The sequence below is a fragment of the Mandrillus leucophaeus genome, unplaced genomic scaffold (genome assembly GCF_000951045.1).
Source record: "Mandrillus leucophaeus isolate KB7577 unplaced genomic scaffold, Mleu.le_1.0 Scaffold4, whole genome shotgun sequence".
NCBI classification, from domain to species: domain Eukaryota; kingdom Metazoa; phylum Chordata; class Mammalia; order Primates; family Cercopithecidae; genus Mandrillus; species Mandrillus leucophaeus.
Genome location: NW_012104253.1, coordinates 13,135,579 through 13,153,020, shown reverse-complemented (window position 1 = coordinate 13,153,020; position 17,442 = coordinate 13,135,579). Strand labels below are relative to the sequence as shown.

At 37.5% G+C, this 17,442-nt stretch overlaps 1 protein-coding gene and 1 long non-coding RNA gene across 4 annotated transcripts in view; one reads left to right on the top strand and one right to left on the bottom strand.

The window, feature by feature from the left end:
* The first annotated feature begins 13,770 nt into the window (after positions 1 to 13,770).
* On the top strand, positions 13,771 to 15,460 carry LOC105547962. The gene is made up of 2 exons (XR_001007318.1): positions 13,771 to 14,673; positions 14,968 to 15,460. It is a non-coding gene; the product is annotated as an uncharacterized LOC105547962 (long non-coding RNA).
* The window catches only part of TC2N (tandem C2 domains, nuclear), a 57,408-nt gene continuing 55,043 nt past the window's right edge, over positions 15,078 to 17,442 (bottom strand). For all 3 annotated transcript variants that reach the window (XM_011991780.1, XM_011991779.1, XM_011991781.1), the window contains one exon: positions 15,078 to 17,126. In XM_011991780.1, coding sequence (XP_011847170.1) covers positions 17,016 to 17,126 — 111 coding nt within the window. In that variant the 3' untranslated portion in view covers positions 15,078 to 17,015. The remainder of the gene's footprint in view (positions 17,127 to 17,442) is intronic.

The window sequence follows — 17,442 nt, the reverse complement described above, 5'->3', positions numbered from 1 at the left end:
TATTTTTGGTTTACAGTATAAAACACACAGGTCTTAGAAAACAATCACACAAAAAGGACAGAGGAAGAAATCAAATGACAAAACAACAAATGACCAAACCACAAAGACAGATGGACAGAAAAAAAACAAAGAATCTACAAAGAAACTAGATGACAATTAATAACATAATAGAAACAAAACCTCAACATATGGGGTATATTACATATATGTGTGTGTGTGTATATATATATACACACACACTACATACGTATATATATATATATATATATATATATATAAAATATACATAATGGAAAACTACTCAGCCATTAAAAGTATTATCATACCTTTTTCAGCAACATGGGTGGAACTGGAGGCCATCATCTTACATGAAATAACTTAGAAATAGAAAGTCAAATACCATATATTCTCACTTATAAGTGGGAGCTAAATAATGTGTACACATGGACATAGAGTGTGGAATAATAAACATTGGAAGCTCAGAAGGGTGGGAAGGTGAGAAGAGGTGAAGGATGAGAAATTATCAAAACAACACTCATTATTTGAGTGATGATTACGCTCAAAGCCCAGACTTCACAACTGCATAATACATCCATGTAACAAAACTGCACTTGTACCCCTTATATTTATACAAAAGAGTAAACTATTTCTCGTGTGCTTATTATTTTCTTTGGGTATGGATATTAAATTAACCTTTTCACATGGACATGATTTTACTTATGAACAATTGGCTTCATAATGGTACCTGATGTTTTACTCTTATTTTTCTCTATTCCTAAAAACTTGAACTTTGTCTACGTTTTCTCATTATTACTGCCATGACAAAGTTATCTGGAATCTTAACAGATAAAGTCTTTTCCATGAGTGTAAATTTTCAGATGTTTTTTATAGGTATACTTTGGTAAACTCCCCTCCAAAAAACCATTCTGGATGGTTTCTATAAGTGTGACTATATCCTAGATATAGTAAGAAGAAAAGATAAACTCAGATTAAGTAAATTCTTGAGTAGCTTTAGCTCTAAGAACTTGTAACTTTCTCTAGCAAATACTACTGTAACATGCTAAATTGATGGCAAGCATTCTGCCACTTTGGTTAAAAATGCAAATAAGTTACTTTTACATGACTTGTTAGCACCACCAACTCCCTACAAAAAAGGGAAAGATATGACTGAATCAAAGAATCTTAAATTTTAGATTACATTGTGAACATTACGAATCTCATAATGAAGAAACCCTACTTCTGAAACATGCAAAAAATATTGTGACCTTACAGAGAATATCAGCAAGTCTTTAAAATATAATACTGTTTTAAGATTGTATTTCTTTCAAACAGTAGTACACCACACTTGACATGAAAAATCCACTTCTTGCCACTTTCTTCCTAAGGCAAAACAAACAAACAAAAAAAAAGAAAACGCTGTCACTTTTGGATAAATACAGTGATGTAAGATATAATAGTATCAAAAGTATACTTATAACACTTTCCAGTGACCCTGCAATAAAAATGGAAAACTTGCTAAAGAATGTGAGGAGCATAAAAAGACAGAAACAGGTATTTTGACAGATGTAATCCCTGTCATCCCAAAATTTTAAGAGGCTGAGGTGGGAGGATCATGTGAGGCCCGGAGTTTGAGACCAGCCTGGGCCACATAACAAGGCTCCATCTCTACCAAAACAAGAAAAAAAAAAAGGAAAGAAAGAAACAGTTATTTTACAACAACACATCAGTGGTTAGAATCTCTCAGTTCCAGGCATCCAAATTCCAAACTGACATATTCTTGGGATGCAGATTCACATACTGTGATGATGACCTGAAACAGTCTTTGACAAGCCAGAGAGGTATTCTACGCTAACAATTTTCTCTTACTTTCCTTGTGGTATGAAGCCTACCAACTAACTACAATATAAACCGTGTTTAGCTTCCTTACCCTTTGGATGACAATGCCATATTTGCCATGCTAGCTAATACAGTAATAAAGGAACCCCCACACCCCAAAAATAGTTTCTCAAAAGTGAAGAAATGTGTTAAGGAAGGAATAATCAAGTATGTCAAATACTTCAAATGCTGTTGATAGATGAAATTTTGCACACCTAGAGACTTCAGACATACATTTATTTATTACCAAAGACTGGAGAGAGTTCCTAAAACTGCACTTCAGATAACCCGGGTATAATGTCTGGGAGACATCGTAAAATGGGATTTTAACTTAGCAAGTTGAAATCTCATCAATTAAATGATAACTTGTCTGGCCAAAGATTCTGTAAACAGGTGGGGATGGTTAGAATGAAATATAGCGAATGGGACGGTCAAAGAAACAGTATAAACAGTGTAAGTCCTATGCTCTCCAAGAGAAAGACACTAAATCTGGGCATCTGACAGTAAGGATCTTCAGCAGACTCCTGTTTGAGGCAGGATGTTACACTGGCCGCGCCATGGCCTGGATAATACCTCTGTCTACAATTCACTTCCCTTTGCTTTGATTGCATGCTCCCTAAACAATTACCTGGCTTCTAAAATTCAACTTCATGCATGCCCTGATACAATGCAGAGGTGCTGTAAAGGCAGACATAAATATTTATATCATTGGAAGGGACTATCTTCCATTTATAAACTAGCAAACTGGTATTACAGTTTGCACATCAGACTTTGGAAAGTTTTATTAGCTGAACTAATTCCCCTAATTTATTAGCATCCTGATGAAATTAAAATTCAAACCTTGTAAAACTGAGGGTCTAGACTTAAGGACTGTGAAGCCATCCTGAGTGGTTTTGGTCTCCCCAAGTTATTCTCATCTCCCTTCTCAAACAACAACCAAATTCATCTACTTCTTTTATAGCAACCAATCACAATCACACAGAGTCCTGAAAAGAATTATTATTTCTGCTTTACAAATTAATATTCTGAGTGGTTAAACCAAAGTTTTCCAAATGTGGCCCAAAGACCAAAATATTAATATCTTCCAACATTCTGATTTCAAAAAATAAAATAAGTATATCTTGTTCATTTTCCTTATTCCTGGGGCATAGAAATTATCTAGGCAATAAGATTAATATGGAAAAAGTGATTAAGAAATTCAAAAGAACAGATTACATTTTCATGTGTGAACTGCCTGAAGATAAAACGACATAGACTAGGTATGTGTGTGCATTTCACTATGTTCTACCTCCTTCAATAATTGGGGGCTTTTTTCAAGATTCACAAGCTAGGTGAAAATTATTGCTAGTATGACTCACTATTAGTGATGGAAATGTGTCATACCCTTCAGATATGCTAGGGAAGAAAAAAGGTCAAGAACTATTTTCTTTCACATACCCAGGTAAACCATAAGGGAAAAAAAAAATGTTTTTAACCTTATCAGCTTCCAAGAAGGAAGCAGAGATAGAAACTCCTTGAGAATTCATCATTTATTATCACATAGCTGAGACAGAATGCGAGACACAATGAGCAGATCTGGCTCCGTACAACCACATATAATCTAAGCCAAAGAATCCATGGCATTATCCCAAACACTTTACTGTTTTGTGTCTACAACTTAGTTTCTTCTGGACTAGGAAAGGGAAAACTTCCTTATTTGTCAAGCTTAGTTTTTTTTCTGGACTAGGCAAAGAAACACACTTGACTGTGATCAAATCTGTTACTATATTTCCATCAGTCTTCTTACCCCGTTGATCATTTATTTCCCTCATTTTCAGGAAAACATGTATTTTTCTAATTCTACAAGATAAATGGCATGTGTATTGTGAGCTCAGGTATATGCACATACACACACATTATCATAAGCCAAATCCTACCAGTTACAGTAATTTTCTTGACCCTCGATGTGGCCATTCCCCTGTAAAAGTCCAGTATCTTGGGGCTGGGCATGGTGGCTCACGCCTGTAATCCCGGCACTTTGGGAGGCCGAGGCGGGTGGATCACGAGGTCAGGAGATAAGAGACCATCCTGGCTAAAAACAAAAAAAAATTTGCTGGGCATGGTTGCAGGAGCCTGTAGTCCCAGCTACTCAGGAGGCTGAGGCAGGAGAATGGCGTGAACCCGGGAGGAGGAACTTGCAGTGAGCCGAGATCGAGCCACTGCACTCCAGCCTGGGCAACAGAGCGAGATTCTGTCTCAAAAAAAATAAAAATAAAAATAAGAGCCAGGCATGGTGGCACATGCCTGTAGTTCTAGCTTCTTAAGTGGCTGAGGTAGGAGGATTGCTTGAACCCAGGAGGTTAAGGCTGCACGTGAGTTATGATCACACCGCTGCACTCCAGACTGAGTGACAGAGTGAGACCCTGTCTCGAGAGAAAAAAAGTAGCTCAAGGAAAATAGTACCTCTTATAGGTATATAAAGTAACCAATATATAGCTTTATAGGTATATAAAGGTATATAATAGTACTTCTTTATATAAAAATATGCCTCTTTATAGGGGGCAAAGGACATGAACAGACACTATTCAAAAGAAGACATACACTTGGCCAACGAGCCAAATGAAAAAATGCTGAGTATCACTCATCATTAGAGAAATGCAAATCAAAACCACAATGAGATACCATTTGACACCAGTCAGAGTGGCTAATATTAAAAAGTCAAAAAATAACAGATGCTGGCAACGCTGTAGAGAAAAAGGAATGCTTATATACTTCTGGTGGGAATGTAAATTAGTTCAGCCACTGTGGAAAGCAGTTTGGTTATTTCTCAAAGAACTTAAAACAGAACTACCATTCAAGTCAGCAATCCCATTATTGGGTCTATACCCAAAGGAATATAAATTGTCCTACCATAAAGACATGTGCACACTTAATGTTCATCACAGCACTATTCACAATAGCAAAGACATGGAATCAACCTAGATTACCATCAACGGCAGACTGCATAAAGAACATGTGGTACATATACATCATGGAATACAATACAGCCATAACAATGAACAAGATCATATATTTTGCAGCAACATAGATGGAGCTGGAGGCCATTATCCTAGGCAAACTAATGCAGGAACAGAAAACCAAATACCATATGTTCTCACTTATAAGTAGGAGCTAAACATTGAGTACACAGGGCCACAAAGAAGAGAACAATAGATACCAGGGTCTACTTGAGAGTAGAGAGTGGAAGCAGGGCAAGGATCAAAAACTACCTATCAGGTACCATGCTTATTACCTGGGTGATGAAATAATCTGTACATCAAACACCTGCAACACAATTTACTATATAACAAAACTGCACATGTGCCCCTGAAACTAAAAGGTTTTTAAAAAAATAAATGTATCTTTTTTTTGAAAAAAAAACCCTGGATAATAATGCATTAGTACATTATTAATATGAGCATTTGAAGACAGAAAGAGATTCAGTGATGAAAAATGGCATACAGAACAGTCATATAGAAGGAAAGACCAGTAATTTTCTTGACCCTCGATGTGGCCATTCCCCTGTAAAAGCCCAGTATCTTGGGGCCGGGCACGGTGGCTCACGCCTGTGATCCCGGCACTTTGGGAGGCCAAGGTGGGCGGATCATGAGGTCAGGAGATAGAGACCATCCTGGCTAACACGGTGAAACCCCGTGTTCTGATTTTCTATTTGTTCATTCATTGCATGAAACCCATCATATTTTAGTTGAAAATATTCTGTATATTCTGATTTATTCACTAAAATATAAGCTCTATGAGGGCAGCGTTTTTTGGTCTATTTTGCTTAGTGTTGTACTCCTAGCACCTGAAATGAGCAGCACAAAGTAGCTGCCCAATAAATATTTGTTGAAAATAAATATTGCTATGTTTTAGTTAGCTGAGTATTTACAGTAGAGGACTCTTAGGGTCTTTTCCAGGCATGACAGCCAGTGATTTTTATTACCATAGACCAAACTAGTTTTCAGGTTTTCAATCAGGAAAGCAAAACATCGAGCTGGAGTTTTGGCAAATAGCAGGGATTGGAGAGAGAGGGAGGAAGGAGGGCAGGAGGAAAGGATGCAGGAAAGGAGAAGAGGAAGGGGCAATATAAGAATTTTGTATGTATTCCTCTGAAGGAAATCTGAATTATGACAAGACAACTTATATAAAATGAAAATGCATATAGTATTAGGAAGCATATAGGGTCACTATACAATTGCACCCTTACCTTCTTTCTTTTCCATCCTTAGCTATTCTCCATAAACTTCCCTTACTCTTAAAGGCCTCTATCTGGTTGTCCATCTGTTCTTCCCAGGGTTCTTCTTCATTATGACTTAAGAAAACATTACTCAGCAATCCTTTTCACCTTCTTTATCTGCAGATCTATTATCTGTCCTTCCTGGATAAGGAGAGAAAGAGGAAATTGTCCCTAGTATTGAGATGTACGTGGGATGAGGCCTGCTTCTCTTATAGACTCTTCCCTGAATCCATTTCCTAAATTATATCAGGAAGGGTCTCCAAAATTCTCATTTTCTCCCTCCAGGAGTAGAACTATCATCTAACCAATTTTCTACACTCATCTTCTTTCCTACAGAAGTCTTATAAATCCTGTTTAGGCTGGTAGATAATAACTACAGTACTTATTTATGTAGGGTGAGTTAGTTACATCTTATAAGAAAATTTCAAAGCTGGACAAAATCTAAGTATTGTTCCTACTTTATATAGAAATCAAATTTAACTCATTCCCTGCAAAAAATAAATGTTTTTAAAAAATTAATATAATTTTTGTTCTTAATGATACACATTAAGCTGCTAACATGTAATAATAAGGCAAAATCTGACAAACATCTCAGCAGTCTACTAAATTTAGCATTCTGTGTTATAAACACTTTAGAATTTCAGAAGTTTTTTGTAAGCTTGATAGTATGAGTTAGATATGAAGCTATTATATTTCTCTTCTCTCTGATTAAGAAATGTACCAATGAATTTTAAAGTAAATATGGTAATAATGTATTATACAGCATTATCTCTTTCAATAAGAAGATACTGGCCTTAACTACCACTTTACTGAGCCATAAAACCTAACTCTATGTGTTCATTCATTTTTTTTTGTTTGTTCACTGTTAAATCCCTAACACTCAAAACATTGCCTATCAGTTAAATGCGTAAATGAACAAATATTGACTATGTACCTCTTATAGGCCAGATACTGTACTAGGCTCAGGAATGCAGCAATAAACAAGACCCTGCTTTCATGGAAATTACAGTCTAGGAGAGACAACCATGTAACTATTTAACCATAATTCTGATAAAAGCTATAAAGAAAAAGTATAAAGTATATGAAAACAAGATCTAATATTGCTTGAAAAGTCAAAAGAGACTTTTCTGAGGAACAGATATTTAAGCTGGCACCTTTAAAAATAGAATAGGATTTAGTAAAGGGAAGAGTGAAGAGAGAAACTATTCCACATAGGTGAAACAGGACGTGTGAAAATCCAGAGGAAGCTAAGTGTGTATTGTCCATCCTCCAAGAATTGAAAACAGATCAGTGAGATTAAAGAGGAGAATTGTTAAAAATAAGGCTGGAGTGGAAGGCAGAGCTCAGATGATACAGGGATATTGTAAATTTTTAAAACTTCCTATTTTCTTGATGCCTCAAGATTCCCACGAACAGGCTATGAACACTCTGTCTGGGCAATCAGGTGCACCAGTGTGAGAAGGCTGGTTCCTGTCACAAGTTCCCATTTTTGCTATTCTGACTGTGACCTAATGACATTCAAACACTCCAATGAAACACTCTCATGCTTTTTGCTTATATACTGTATCCTGACCACCAACAAAGGCCCTTGTCACAGGTCCTTCCCCTGACCCTCTCTCTGCTCCCCATCTGCTTGGTTGAGCTCACTCCCTGAGAGTTCCTCCCACATACCCCCTGCATGGCATGCCATGCCTCCCTCTTCCAGGGCTTGTCAGTATAATAAATCTCCTTCATTTTCACATGCCTCTCCATGGTGTTATTACACGTCTGCATCTGACCGATCATCAAAAAATCAAACAAAACAAAAAACCCAACCCATTTTAAGTAACACAATTATTCCTTACAACACAACAGGAGAAAGGGGATCAGGATATGTCACCCCAAAGTATGCCACTTTGGCATAAAGATTTTGAGCTGAAAGCAACTGAGAATCAATAGATGTAGGAAGAGTTCTTTGCTGTCCCCTTAACTGCCTAAAAGCAGGGCATAAATTACACTTTGTGAAGGTGTCCTCTGTACTCCGTGGACCAGGAAGAGGAGTGATTTATCACTGGAGATGGAGAGTCAACACTGAGATGAGTTTGCACAAACAGACCTAACTAAAATAACCCTTATCCTCTATTAGTTCCCCCATGTATTTCTTAGTCACTTCCCCACAATTTATCTCTTAAAGTCCAAACCTCCTTTCCTTTATTAAAAAGATACATAAACTCCTAGTCTACTTACCTCTTTGAGTTTCACTTTTCTGTGAATATTCACGCATGTAAACATTAATAAAAATTGTGCCTTTTCTCCTGTTAACCTGTCATTTGTTAGTTTGATTAACAGGCCCCCATTCATTGAATATAAGAGGGTAGAGGAAAAGTCTGTCATCCCCAACAAGGGCCTTGTAGGCTGTGTTAAGGACTTTGGACTTCATACTAAGAGCACTGAGAACCAAGGTGTGACAATCAGATTATAAGGAAAGTACAATACTACAGGTGGGAGATGATACTGCCTTTGATTAGAGAAGTTTCAGTGGAGATGGAGAAGTGGGTGCATTCAAGATCTATTTAGGATATATATTTCAGAACAGGGTGACTGAGTATGGGAGATAAGAGTTCCAAGGTGTGATACTGATATAATATAGATGTGGTCTCTGTCGTTGACTCCTGGCACAGAGCTCCTAAAACCCTTAGAAGGCAGCTATGCTCACCACTGTACCATCAACACACCTAAGATGCTTGGAATTTCCTAAGCAGTAAGTGTGATGAGGTATCTTTTCTCATATTTGGTTTTTGTCCCTGGCTCCTGAAATAGCTCCAGAGTAATGAAGTTTAAAGTAGCATCTTGTGTCATTCCTAACAAGCCCCTTTCAACCACATCCCAGTTTATGTTAATGAGGTGACTTTTGGAAAGCCGCTAAGAATAGGGGTCTTGTTGCCAGGAAAACAAAAATATAGTTAGAGGGTTGGAATGTTCAGGTCCATCTCCCAAGCCCCCTCAGCCTCTAGGGAAGAGAGAGTAGGTAGAGATTGAGTTCCACCAATGGCTAATTATTTAATCAACCATGTCTATGTAATGACGTCTTCATAAAAATCCTAAATGAAGTCCAGAGGGCTTATTGTTGATAAACACATCGAAGAGCCTGCAAGGTGGCACTCCCCGAGCGGGCAGGGAAGTTCCACATCCCTCCCCGCTGGCTTGCCCATGCATCTCTTCCATTTGGCTGTTCCTGACTTGAATCCTTTATAAAAAACTGACACGTACATAAACTGTTTCCCTGAGTTCTGTGAGCAATTTTAGCAAATTACCAAACCTGAAGTGTCATGAGAACCTCCAATTTGTAGTCAAGTCAGACCAAAGTTGTGGGTAGCCTGGAGACCTGCTACTTACGATTGGCATAGGAAGTGGGGGGCAGTCTGTGGAACTGAGACTTTAACCTGTGGGATCTGTGCTAATTCTGGGTAGTGTTGGAATTAAGGTAAATTACACAACACCCAGTTGGTGTCCACAGGGAATTAAAGAATTGCTTGGTGGGAAAAGCCCACACACTTAGTGTCAGAAGTATTGTAAGAATAGAGAAACAGTTTTTCTTCTTTTAATTCTTCCCCCTGCACATCCAGAATACAGAAAGAGAAATAGTTTTTCCATTTACATGTGTTAGTAACTGGTAGAAAATGATTCCAACAAATTCCTAAATAATTATTAGAATTTAAGTGTAATTAACTCAATGAATAGGTTTTCTGGGAAGACCAGCTAGGTGAATGATAGTGCCTTTTACTCAGATGGGGAAAAGTGAAGATCACACTTGTGGTAGGAACGGGAAATCAAAAGTTTGACTTAGAACACATTCAAGAAAAGATGTCCACATTAGCTATATGACAGTGGAACTCACAGCAAGATTTGGGTAGAGATGTAAATTTGACAGCCTTTAGACAGTAGATAGCATTTCAAGTCATGGAAACAAATGAGGTTGCCCAGGACAACAGTGTGGAATGACAAGAAAAGATGGCCTAGGACTGAGTCCTAAAGACCTTCTACTTTTTAAAGTCAAGTGCATGAAGATGAGCCAAACAGAGAAGAAAGAAAAGAATAGACTAGGAAGGTGTTTAAAAAAATAAGCAGAGCATAATGACATGAAAGTCAGAGGGAGAGATGGTTTCAAGGAGAGAGGCAGATAGATAGAGAGAGAGAGACAGAAAGCTATTGTTAATAAAGTTGATGAGAATAAAGGGAAAAAATAGCTGAAAAGCATTTATTAAGACTTTAACATGAACTCTGGTGGAGTGGTTAGGATGGAAGATTGAAGAGAATGGATTAAGGACAGAGCGGTTAGAAATTATCTATAGGCCGGGCGTGGTGGCCCACGCCTGTAATCCCAGCACTTTGGGAGGCCGAGGTGGGTGGATCACAAGGTCAGGAGATCGAGACCATCCTGGCGAACACGGTGAAGCCCCGTCTCTACTAAAAATACAAAAAAATTAGCCGGGCGTGCTGGCGGGCGCCTGTAGTCCCAGCTTCTAGGGAGGCTGAGGCAGGAGAATGGCGTGAACCCGGCAGGTGGCGGAGCTTGCAGTGAGCAGAGATCGCGCCACTGCACTCCAGCCTGGGCGACAGAGCCAGACTCGGTCTCAAAAAAAAAAAAAAAAAAAAAAGAAAAAAAAAATTATCTATAAAGGGGAGAACAGATAAGGCAGAATCTAGAACAGGAGAGGAGGTCTAGGAATATTTTTTAAGAAGAAACCACAGAGAAAGGTGACCTAACGGATGCTATGCTGAGAAACCAACCTTCCTATTCATTGAGTTAGTTATACTTAAATTCCAATAATTACTCAAGAATTTGTTGGGATTGTAGACTACCAGTTACTAACACTTGTTGAGCAAGCAGACATGAAGGCTATGCTTGGGAATAGTCAGGTGGAAGAAGGAAAGTGAGGAAAGAAACTCCTGTGACAATGAAAAAGAGCTTCTGGTGCCCAGGAGAATCTTCACTGGCTATGCGTAGACTCACCCATAGCGGTCCGACCCAGGAAAAGCTTTGGGAACCTGGGAAGACACACCTCTAAGGGGAGCATGCTGCATTGGCTCCTGCTTTATGTAATGTTTCTTAGTCTATTCAGGCTGATATAACAAAATACCATGAACTGGGTAGCTTACAATGAACATTTATTCCTCACAGTTCTGGATGTTGGGAAGTCTAATATCAAGATGCCGGCAGATTTGGTTTTGGGTAAAGGCTTGCTTCCTCATAGAAAGTCATCTGTTCACTGTAACCTTAGCCGGTAGAAGGGGCGAGGGTTTTCTTTGGGTCTTTTTTATAAGGGCACTAATCCCTTAACAGCCTAATTACTAATGCCTTAATGACTTAATCTTTTCCCAAAGGTCCCACCTCCTAATACTATCATCTTGGGGGTTAGCATTTCAACATACGAATTTTGGGGGGACATAAACATTCAGTCCTTTGAAGTTTACATAGGTTCCTTCATCAACACAAAAACCTAACCCCCAAAACTGTATCTGTAGGGTTCTTTGCATCAAACACATCACCAACCAATATGAGACAGCCACACACCAGAGGTTTCAAAGATGAAACAAAGAATCCAGTAGAGTGAGTGGGAATGGCTCAAAAATAGGGGAGAATGGGCATAACAAATGGAATGAAATCCCAGAGAAAGCAGAAAGGACTGGATTCAGAAGTCACGAGGAAGCACTGGCTTTCTAACATAATGGGGGAAAAGGATGGATATGGGTAAAAACAGGTTTGTGGATATGGTGGTAGGAAGTTGGAGGAAAACCCGACATTATTTTCTTTGCGAATCATGACATAAGATCTTCTACTAAGAGCAAAGAAAGCAGCAGGTGGGCTAAAGGTTAGAAGAGAGTGAAAGAAAGTATATACTTTTTCACGGTGAGTCAGCTGACAACACAAATGAAGTAAGATGGCTAGGGAGGCAGAGTTAGTGATCATGAACAGCAGTGCTTGGTTTTGTGTGTTTCAGGTCAGGGACCTACCAAACCTTTCCTAATACCTTCAGGTGCATTAAATTCTTTATTTGAGCCTCTAAAACATTTTGTTCACACCTTCAATCCTGCTTTCTCCTAGAATCTTGCTTTATATTGTTTCATGTACCTACCTAAATATAAAATCTCAGTGTAAACAATGACGGCTTATTCATTCTTGTATCCCTGAAAGCACAAAGCATGGTTCTTTGTGTGAAGTACTAGATTTTTTTGCATTATTAAATATATCACATAAAATGGCTCATTAAAAAATGTGGTTTCAAGATTGACTTCATAGATTATATAATCAAGAAAGACGAAAGACGCAGAAATTAAAAGACAATTTTAAACCACAGTCAACCAAATTTATTTCTGCTAAAATAAGTATCCTATCATGAAGGGCAGACATTTTTATCATCCTACTGCCTCAGAAACTAAAGGCAGAGCAGTGGCTCACGCCTGCAATCCAAGCACTTTGGGAGGCCGAGGCAGGTGGATCACCTGAGGTGAAGAGTTCAAGGCCAGCCTGACAAACATGGCAAAATCCTGTCTCTACTAAAAAAAAAAAAAAAAGGAAAAAAAAGAAAAAATTAGCCAGGCATGGTGGTGAGTGCCTGTAATCCCAGCTACTCAGGAGACTGAGGCATGAGAATTGCTTTAACCTGGGAGCGGAGGTTGCAGTGAGCCAAGATCGTGCCACTGCACTCCAGCCTGGGCGACAGAGTGAGACTCCGTCTCAAAAAAAAAAAAAAAAAAAAAAGAAAGTGACCCAGAACCAAATCCCACAGCACAGAATATGAAAATCAATACTGAATAAACATCATCACCATTTAAAATTCATATTCTCATTTGGTGGTTTAGTTTGGCATAGAATCAGATAGCTTTCTATCCTTTGAAAAGACATACAAACCGTTCTTTCTTTTTTTTCGGATAAGAGTCTCGCTCTGTCCCCCAGGCTGGGGGTGCAGTGGCACGATCTCAGCTCACTGCAAGCTCCGCCTCCCGGGTTCACACCATTCTCCTGCATCAGCCTCCCGAGTAGCTGGGACTACAGGCGCCCGCCACCACGCCTGGCTAATTTTTAGTAGAGACAGGGTTTCACCATGTTAGCCAGGATGATCTCGATTTCCTGACCTTGTGATCTGCCCACCTCGGCCTCCCAAAGTGCTGGGATTATAGGCGAGAGCCACTGTGCCCAGCCCGGAACTTTCTTTCTAGACATCTACTGCCATTATCAGAGTCCTACAGTTTAATATAATGATTTATTGTAATCATTGTTTATAGGAATCACATTTTTTATAGATTAAAAAACTTAAAAATAAAAAAGTACTAAGTTAAAAAAAATCCACTAGGAGATTACTAAAAACGCAGGCCACATTCATCTTCCTACAATTCTTCACCCACAAAATAAAATCCAATTTAGGAGGTTCCATTAACTCTTTTAATATATTTCTAAATCTTAAATCTATATTTCAAAATGAACATGGTACTTCATATGGGCCCACTTTTCATAATTCTTTCAACTCAATGTTTTAGCCAAAACTGCAAACATTTGAAATTTAATTTTGAATAAAAATTATAGCTTATGTACCAAGACATTAGAAAGTGCCCTCTGACATTTTATCAGGTACTTTCCCCATTACACCCAACCAACCACAGAAAGGAAATATATATTTTTGAAATGTCGATTACTGCCATGATATCAAAAGCTGACATTTATTACAAATTTCTGAAATCCTTTATAAGCAAATATTTGATTAAACAAAAATAAAAAATGTTACTAGGAGATATAATTTCCACCTGGTTGTTGAGTACATTAGTATCAGAGAAATTCATATAACTATATTTAAACAGAACTTCAGTTTAGGTTCTTTTCAGACCACAATTACAGAACTTGTTCAAAATCCCACTAGTTTCTTTTTAACAGTCTTGGTAAGAGATGAAACTGATATACTTCAGAGGCCATTTCCATAGAAGCACTGCTTTTAAAAATCATGCAAAAAAAAAGCCAAATACAGATGTTATATTTTAACCCGGGCTGCAGCTATTTGTGTTGATCTGAAAGCTTACAAGTAAATCCACTGTTACGAATCAGCACTGTGGGAGCTATCAGCTATCAATGAGAACCCTTCTGTGGTTTCTTTTGGTCACGTGGCATCATTATGATTCCCTTCTCCTTGCTGTAAGTGGGTAAAGGTCAAGAAATGCCTAGGCAAATACGAAGAGAAGTTATTTTGGCATAGAATCTCATTTTTTACTACCAGCTCCTAATGTTTTTCTCACAATACGTGCACCTATTAGCAGGAGATAGGATTTCTATTTACAGATCCACATAAAGCTTCAAGGAAATAACCAGTGTTAGTACCTCCTCACCTGAAAAAGGCTTAAGTAAACACTAATTAAAACATTTAGGATCTTAGTTGCATCAATACTTCTCTACTTGAAAGGTCGTTTAAATGAAAAGGTTTCTTCTTACTGTTTGATTTACCTAGGACTCTAAGAAACCAAGAAGTCATAGCTTTCCCTTAAATTACACATATACATATGTTGTAAGAATATAGGCCAGGCGCAGTGGCTCATGCCTGTAATCCCAGCACTTTGGGAGGCCGAGGCAGGCACTTCATGAGGTCAGGAGATGGAGACCATGGTGAAACCCCGTCTCTACTAAAAATACAAAAAAATAGCCCAGCGTGGTGGCGGGTGCCTGTAGTCCCAGCTACTTGGGAGGCTGAGGCAGGAGAATGGCATGAACCTGGAAGGCAGAGCTTGCAGTGAGCCGAGATTACGCCACTGCACTCCAGACTGGGCAACAGAGCAAGACTCCATCTCAAAAAAAAAAAAAAAAAGGAATATAGAAAATTAAATAAATAAAATAATTAAATATTGAGTTAAATGCATGACTACGTATATTAAATTTGGAAATTGAAAGCATTAATAGAACAGAGAAACCAGCTAAAACAAATTGTAGCTTTTAAAATAAACAATAAAGCCTGTTATTTATTATCTGAAAGCCAGTAATACATTTACTTCTTTGGTACCCATCAAAATAGTTGCATTTGCAGAGGATGTATAGGGCAGTGAAACTACTCTATATTATAATGATGGATACATATCATCATACATTTATCAAAACCTATAGAATGTATAACACCAAGAGGGAACCCTAATGTAAACCATGAACTTTGGATGATAATGATATTTGAGAGTAGGTTCACCGATTCTAACAATGTACCATTGTGGTGCAGGATACTGATAGCGTGGGAGGCTGTTGAGGGCTTTGTTGGGGGAGAAAGGAAACTCTATCTTCCTCTCAATTTTTCTGTTAACCTACAACTGCTCTAAAAAAAAGTCTATTTTTAAAAACAATTTTTAAAATTTGTATTTGTCTCAGATTCAAAATAGTATCACACAGGTGATTTATCTTAAAAGTCCATGTCAGTATTGACCTATACGTCATTTTTTACAAATCTAAAACAAAAGTATTTCAAAATGTTCAGTGGCAGAGAGTACTGGTACCACAAAATCAGGGCAGTAGAAGCAAAGGGGATATAAGATATGGATATTTTGTAGCTTGAGGAGATGGCACCTAGGGAAAGGAGAATTAAATGTTTATTTGGGAAAATGTTAATGATATACATAGAACATAGGAGCTGGAATAAACAAGGCATGCTTAGGTTATAGCAAGGCATACTTCTGGCCTAAAATATCACCATCTATCTCTGCATGTGTGTGACAAAGTAAGAATGTGGCGGGGGGGAAGGGAAGACTGAGAACACAGAGCACTTGGTCTACTTATTAGCAAAAATAAAGTGAGATTTTCTAAAATCAGGTATAATGTCATCTGCCCCTTCAAAAAGCTGTTCTTTTGGCCACACTTCTTATGGTCAATTAAACTGAAATTATTTCCAAATACTGAGTTCTAATTAAAGTACTGGAAAGAAAACTACAATAGAAAATACTTATTTGTTACACAGTATAATCAGGTATGGTTATAAATAAAAAAAAAAAAAAAGGGAAAATACTCAAACATTGTAAATTACAGAATAATCTAAATTTTAAAAACTAAAAACGAAGAACTGATTATCATAAAATACTGAATTTGCTATTTAAGCTCATTTAATTCTGTGAATTAGGATGGACCATATGGATGATACTCTTACTTTTACTCCAAATAAAACAAATAGTAAAATATTTGAGGGAAGAAAACAGCAAAGTATGTATATTCTGGGTTTCCAATTAAACTTCAACCTTCTGGTGTTTTCAATTATTCCTGCCAAAATGTAGTTTTCTATTTCTGAAGTTTCTTGGAGATAAGTAGCTTACAAAGTGGTAATGTGATGTCTTATGGGTAAAAAATTATAAAACACAGGGCATAAACTTTCCCCCAATATAGAAAATAGTTGAAATGGTTCAATTCATTTTTACCAGGAGAAAATATATAGCAAGAGGTAAACAGTGGAGCCAAGACCCAATCAATAATGTCTAGCACTGAAGTAATGTTAAAGTCTTCTAAATATCAATAGTACTAAAAGACTTGCTATACCAGGTTTTGAATATCTAAGTAAAGCTTAAAATACAAAAGCAAAAACATAATATAGAAAGAACTATCAGTGGTTGATATTCTCATAGACTTTGTAATTTATTTAGTCATCTTAATACTATCCTTTGATTTTACTATCTGTGTCTTGTTGCACAGTTTTAAAACATTTCCTTTACTTTGGATATCTGATAAAATTCATTATATTTTCTTATCAAATTTTCTGTCAGATACAATATATACTGTAATTATAGCCCCCATAAATTGACAAATTTATTGATTTGTCTCTTCTCATTGGTAGCAAATTGAAATCATAAGTCTTCTAAAAGAATGTCAAATTCTTCACCAAATTAATGTGTGAAGTCTTCAAGATGGATTTAATTTGTGCCACTTGATAACAACCTTTTCTGGATTTATTACTGTCTCTTTCCACTGGTTCACTGCTTCAATGTTATTACTGTCTTCACTTATCCAAATCTGTAAAGGAAAGTAAGTACAATCATTTAACTTGACACAGTAATAATAACTAAGTTCAGACAGTTAGTTACTCTTACTGATGGAAGAAATTTGGAAGTTTGGTTCATATATTTGAAATTAAACATCTTTCTTTTTTTCAAAAGTCAGTTTTATTTCTCTATTTGACATTTAAATGCTAAAACATTTAACCTGTTTAGTCATTCTGAAGACTAGTTTATAAGGTTCAATTCAATTAAAAAATTCAAGGTGAGGCAGTCAGGCGCAGTGGCTCACGCCTGTAATCCCAGCACTTTGGGAGGCCGAGGCGGGCAGACCA